The sequence below is a fragment of the Eimeria mitis genome, genomic scaffold, assembly GCF_000499745.2.
Source record: "Eimeria mitis Houghton genomic scaffold, Emh_scaff1653, whole genome shotgun sequence".
Taxonomy (NCBI): Eukaryota; Apicomplexa; class Conoidasida; order Eucoccidiorida; family Eimeriidae; genus Eimeria; species Eimeria mitis.
Window position 1 is genome coordinate 4,267 of NW_013569969.1, and position 5,951 is coordinate 10,217.

The following is a 5,951-nucleotide window of genomic DNA, read 5'->3' on the forward strand; positions in this document are numbered from 1 at the left end:
CGCAAAGTATGCAAATAGAATAAAGACAAAACAAGAAAAAAGAGAGAGAAAAAGAAAAAGAAAAAAAAAAGAAAAAGAGAAAGAAAAAAAAAAAATAATAAAATAAAAAAAATAAGATCTCACCAGCCAGTTACCGAATCCGTGTTTGCTGACTCCCTCAACGAATGCAAATATAATAAAAAAGACAAAACAAGAAAAAAAAACAAAATAAAATAAAGTAAAATAAAATAAAAATAAAAATAAAAAAAAAAAACCTCACCAGCCAGTTACCGAATCCATGTTTGCTGACTCCCTCAACGAGGAGCATTTAGAATAAAGGAGACAAAACAAGAAAAAAAAAAACAAAATAAAATAAAATAAAAAAATAAAAAAAAAAAAATAAATAATAAACAAAATAAACTCTCACCAGCCAGTTACCGAATCCATGTTTGCTGACTCCCTCAACGAGGAGCATTTAGAATAAAGGAGACAAAACGAGAAAAAAAAAAAAACAAATAAATAAAAATAAAAATAAAAAAAAAAAATAAAAAACCTCACCAGCCAGTTACCGAATCCATGTTTGCTGACTCCCTCAACGGATGCAAATACACTAAACAATACAAAACAAGAAAAAAATAAAAAACAATAAAAAAAACAAATAAAAAAATAAAAAAAAAGAAAAAATAAATAAAAAATAAAATAAACTCTCACCAGCCAGTTACCGAATCCATGTTTGCTGACTCCCTCAACGAATGCAAATATAATAAAAAAGACAAAACAAGAAAAAAAAAACAAAATAAAATAAAATAAAATAAAATAAAATAAAATAAAATAAAATAAATAAAATAAAAAACCTCACCAGCCAGTTACCGAATCCATGTTTGCTGACTCCCTCAACGAGGAGCATTTCTTCTTCTGCAGTCCAATCTAAACTAAAAACAGGAAACCTATTTCTGCCGACAGGTATATAAGAGTGAGTATTTTTATGTTGCTGCTTGCTGCTGCTGCTGCTGCTGCTGCTGCTGCTGCTGCTGCTGCTGCTGCTGCTGGTGCGGCCGCTGCAGAAGCAAGAAAGACATAAGTCGAAATCCTTACACTCAGCACAACGAATACGGAAAGACCCACTTATATCGGCCCCACAAACGTCGCAGTGAAAGCGTGCATGCAGAGAGAGGAGAGAGGAGAGGGCCCCAGGAGCAAGCTCCCCCTGCAGAGCTAGAGCTGCTGCCTGCTGCTGCTGCTGCTGCTGCTGCTGCTGCTGCTGTTGCTGTTGCTGCTGCTGGCCGTTCTCCACAGGAGGGAGCGACGCAGAGCATGCATCGTCAGCTCGAAGCCTCTTGGGGCTGCAACAAACAAAATGCATGCAATACACACACACACACACACACACACACACACATATATATATATATATATATATATATATATATACATACACACACACACACACACAGCTGCTGCTGCTGCTGCTGCAGTTGCTGCTGCTGTTGCTGCTGCTGATGATGTTGTGCTGGGTGGACGTATCCGGGTGGATGATGGTGTGCAGCAATTCCTCTTAAACCCTAAACCCTAAACCCTAAACCCTAAACCCTAGACTCTAAACCCTGCATGCATGCATGTCTGTACTTACCTTCTTTCTGCTCGTTCTCGCTGCATTTACTTTGGGGTTTTCTTTTGCTGCTGCTGAGACAGACAAACTGCGTCTCTCACTAGCTGACGCAACAGGGCGTGGGGCTCTAACCCTCCAAACCGCCCTAAACCCTAAACCCTAAACCCTAAACCCTGAAACCACGAAACCCTAGACCCTAGATCCATAGCCTCTCGCCACAAGCTGCTACCTCGCAGCCCCTCAAATACCCTCACCGTAAACCCTAAACCCTAAACCCTAAACCCTAAACCCTAAACCCTAAAGGCCGAGGCCGCAGAGCAGAGGAAAGAGAAATCCCTGGGGTGTACACGCCAGAGGAGGGGGTGATGCTCTGGTGTTATGTAGATTATGCATGCGCTGAAATAAAATAAAAACAAAAATTTAATTATTTATTTTGATGAAACAAAGACAGGTTTGTTTTACAGTGAAGCGTTTGCAGCAGAGGCCGTTGCATGCAGCCGTTTTGGGGCTGGGTTTTGTCTGTCTACCTGCGGCAACGAGAAAAAACAGCGAGTAATACATTTAATTAAAATATAATTATATTTTATTTTATTTACACTTTATACACTCTCCCCCTGGTATAGAGACGCCGCAGTGTACGCCTAGTTTTCGTGCGTCGCCTACCTCTCTTATGCATGCACTCGGTAGCCTGCATCTTGCTGCTGTAAACCCTCGCAATAAATAGTAAATACATCTGTGTTTTATTGTGTATTATAAACAAAGAAATACCAAAAAACATGTGTTCTTAATTTCATTCATTTTATAATATAAAAGTATAAAACAACACGCACACCGCAGGGCTTCACTGGCCCCATACAGCCCCCCCTTTTCTTTGCATGCACCGCCGCCGCCAGAGGTGCTCGCTGCAACAGCTGAGGCTCCTGGGGCTGGTTGAGGGGGCTTGGCCCGGTCGTGTGTCGCAGCACAACCTGGTTGGTGTGTTTCTCCCACCAACGGCTACACCGTATGCATGCACCGTAACCCCACTTACAGTGCATGCACGCGCGCTGCTGGCAGCCACTGAGCGTACACCAGGCTCCAGCGAGCCGGCATGCACACAAATGCTGCTGCGAAGGCTTAAAATTATCTGGAGTAGCTTTCTGTTTACAGTGTGCATATTGGGTCGAGTGATCACAGCCGGGCTCAGAAAAGTATAAGAAAAAAGGGGAGAGAGCCGGAGAGGAAGCCAGAACACAGAAAGCCGTGCGGGAACATACGGAACGGAACATTTGCTTTTGCGGCAATAAGCAAGATGAAGCCGTTTGAGATTACATGCGCATGAACAGGGTTGGGTTGCTGGAGAAGCAGGAGTTTCAGCAGTGTTGCTAGGGGAGAAATTGATGCGAGGAGGAAAACGCTACGGCCCCCACCCAGCATGCGGCGCAGTGAAGGGACCGATGGAGGTGATCTCCATACCTACAGTCTCCGCCCAACCCATGCTGCTTATGAGCTGTCGGCAGCTGAGAATGCTAGGTGGCGCAGGCTGCTAAGCGGACCTGATACCTGTGGCTACGTCGATGGAGTGCAGCATCGACCAAGGCAAACAGGAAGCGGAAGTGTATACCGCTGAAGCAAGGCTGTACGGTGCGCTACTGCCTGCTTGGTTGTGCAGTTTAGTAGAAGAAGCTAGCCGAAGCAAAAGCTGCTTGATGTCTCACCAGGCACCCGGCGTAGTCTCCAGTGCTCAAGCTCCGCGGATCCGAAGGAACTTTCTTCCTGAAAGCCGATGACGGTGACACACCTGGTGGGGTGATGATGCCACAGAAATCCAACGGCTCGTTGGTTGTCAGAGAGGCGCCAAGTACTCGCCTGCTATTCATACAACTTCGTGCATACCTGGGGAAGGGCTTTGCTGCCGGTAGTGATAGAAATGTTGTTACTCATGCAGGTACTGAGGAGGTTCGTACCGAGGTAGACGAGAGATGATGGACTAGCATTACAGCACGGACGGGGATACCGTGGGGTGCCAGACAACTTCTGAACTCCGCCGAATCTCCGTTCGAACTTTGCTTCGTACTGAAGCTTTCTGCAGAAAGTGTTCTATCCTCTCACTCTGCGGTCAACACCATGGTTAAGAGGGTGGCAAATCCCTCTTGGCGGCATAGGATGCATGCACTACAGATACCAGAGTGTCCCCGAACTTGCCCCAGCAGAGCTCACACTACACGCTCAGTCCAGGACTCTTTCAGAGTCCTCTAATTCCTAGGCGCATCTGGATAGATACTGAAATGTGTTTCATACTAGATTTACCGTCAAATCGTGATGATATTTTCGTTGCTGTGGATAAGCCCAGCAAATAGGAGCATTTCATCGCCTGCTCGCGTTTGGTGACAGCAAGGGCAAGGGTCCAATTATTTATTTATCACGTTTCTAAAAAATCACGGCTCTAAAAAGCACCATTACTGGCGGGGGGCTGAGGTCCGTTGACATGTTCTGCTGCTAGTCTATGAAGAGGGTTCACACTGACCAAAGGATGACCACCGCAAACCAGCCGGAGACAGCCGCCCAGGCTGCAAACATCAGCCGCACGCTTGTGCAGCACTTACAGCTCTACGCGCAGCCAAGTTCGTCAAATTACACCGTCCCCTTCCCTGTGCGGTATGGGTATATGTGAATTTCTGCCTGGGGACGAACAGTTCAAATCTTTTTTTTTTGAGGCTTGCGCGAAAAAGCTTCAGCAGGAGCATCTAATTACACTCCTTTGTCCAGCCCCGGCGGCTACAAGAGCTCCAGTGCTCAGCGCAGGTTACCTTTGTACCTGTTACAGCCGGTTGGCGACAATTCACTGTGTTACGAGAAGTTATTCTGCTACGTGTTAAGCTTCCCTCGTATCATCATATCTATATGGCCAACGGCAGTAATTTTTTGCTTCTGTGATATGCGCTCTTCCCTCTACCTATGGCCGCTCCGCACGGTCACTATTCTACACCCCTCATTGTGTTCATATTGCAGGGTGAGTTCACTCCTTCCTTTGCTCTTCAGTAGACCCCCTGGCGCACGCGTGTACCGATGGTCCGGGCTAGCAGGGGTTCACAACGTATTTAAATGCTCGCGATGGAAAGAGGCTCCAATTGCGCGCACAACGAAAAAAAAAAGGGCGCCGCTACGACCTATGGCAGGCGAATGCTGCAGCAGCCATACAGGTGTGGCAGCAGCAACAGCAACCAGAAGCAGCTTTAGCAGATTCCTCCAGCTACCTATCCCCTGATCATTTTCTTTCTTTCCGTCGTAAGCCTTCTGTCCCTCTGATGGCTCCATGGGCCCCTGTTCCACTCTTCCGCCCTTCTTTCCTTCTCTCGGCGCCCCTATCTCTTGCTGAGCGGCCAAAGACAAGGGGACGCACGCTGTCTGGGGAGGCTGTGGGGCGAAACCTTCTTGCGATAGTGCTTGGTACTGAGGGCCAGGTAGCTCTCTACAGTTGCATGCAGCATTATGCATGCACCAAGAAGTTTCTTAGGAACACCTGCCTGCGGGGGGTTGAAGCACGGTGTGCTGCGTGCAGTGCACGAGCACAAGACTGAGCAGTCTCGCTAGAGCTCCCAAGGTCTACTCTGCAAGGAAAGGTAAACAGAATATATTTGTAGAAATATTATTTGTTGTTTTATACTGGAGATGAGAACATACAGTGCTCACCAGCCTCCCGGGGTTGGGGCTGGCACGCCGGCGCCGCCGACGCGTGAGGGGTGGGGGGTATCTAGATCAGTGCTTTCTTTTTCTTTTTCCTTTCAGGAGATGATCTCTGGATAAAGTTTAAGTATACTACTTATATATATATTTATGTATTTATGTATTTGTTTACTGGGGTTTAATTTGGCGAATTCTGTTGGCCGCAGCACATAGGCGTAGAGTGGTGATCACCTAGTACAGGGGCACAGAGCCGTATCGGAGTAGCAGCTGAGCGAGCTGCTTAGTATACGCAGCTCATCAGCCCCTGTCTCTTCTGGCGCCAACACGGGGCCCTGTGCTGCTGCGCTCCCCCCAGCTGGAGACTAGAGAGGGGGGTAAAGCTGCTGCTCGTGGGGGCCCTGTGTATACACAGGTGTTGCTATGGGGGCACTCACGAAGTTTTTTTTTATAAAGACTGAGAAGCCCCATAGATTGCGGTGCATGCATGCAGACCCAGGTCACCTTCAGATGCATGCAGGAACACTGGAGACACTTGCTAAGAGTTTGATTGTTTCTATTAGCCAGATGTGTGCAGCAACAGAAATATATAACACCAGCTGTATACACAGCATATAAAAACTTTGTTGCTGTATATATATATATATATATGTATATATATATATATATATATATATATATATATATATATATATATATA

The 5,951-nt window shown here is 46.3% G+C and overlaps 1 protein-coding gene across 1 annotated transcript in view; it reads right to left on the reverse strand.

Annotated features, from left to right (window-relative positions):
- EMH_0041110 (transcriptional co-activator ADA2-A, putative) overlaps positions 1–1,635 on the reverse strand; it is a gene marked incomplete at both ends in the record, with an annotated part of 5,519 nt that extends 3,884 nt beyond the window's left edge. The window contains 3 exons of the mRNA XM_013495591.1: positions 839–906; positions 1,075–1,322; positions 1,610–1,635. Of these exons, the coding sequence (XP_013351045.1) occupies positions 839–906; positions 1,075–1,322; positions 1,610–1,635 (342 nt within the window). The remainder of the gene's footprint in view (positions 1–838; positions 907–1,074; positions 1,323–1,609) is intronic.
- Between the last annotated feature and the right edge of the window lie 4,316 nt (positions 1,636–5,951).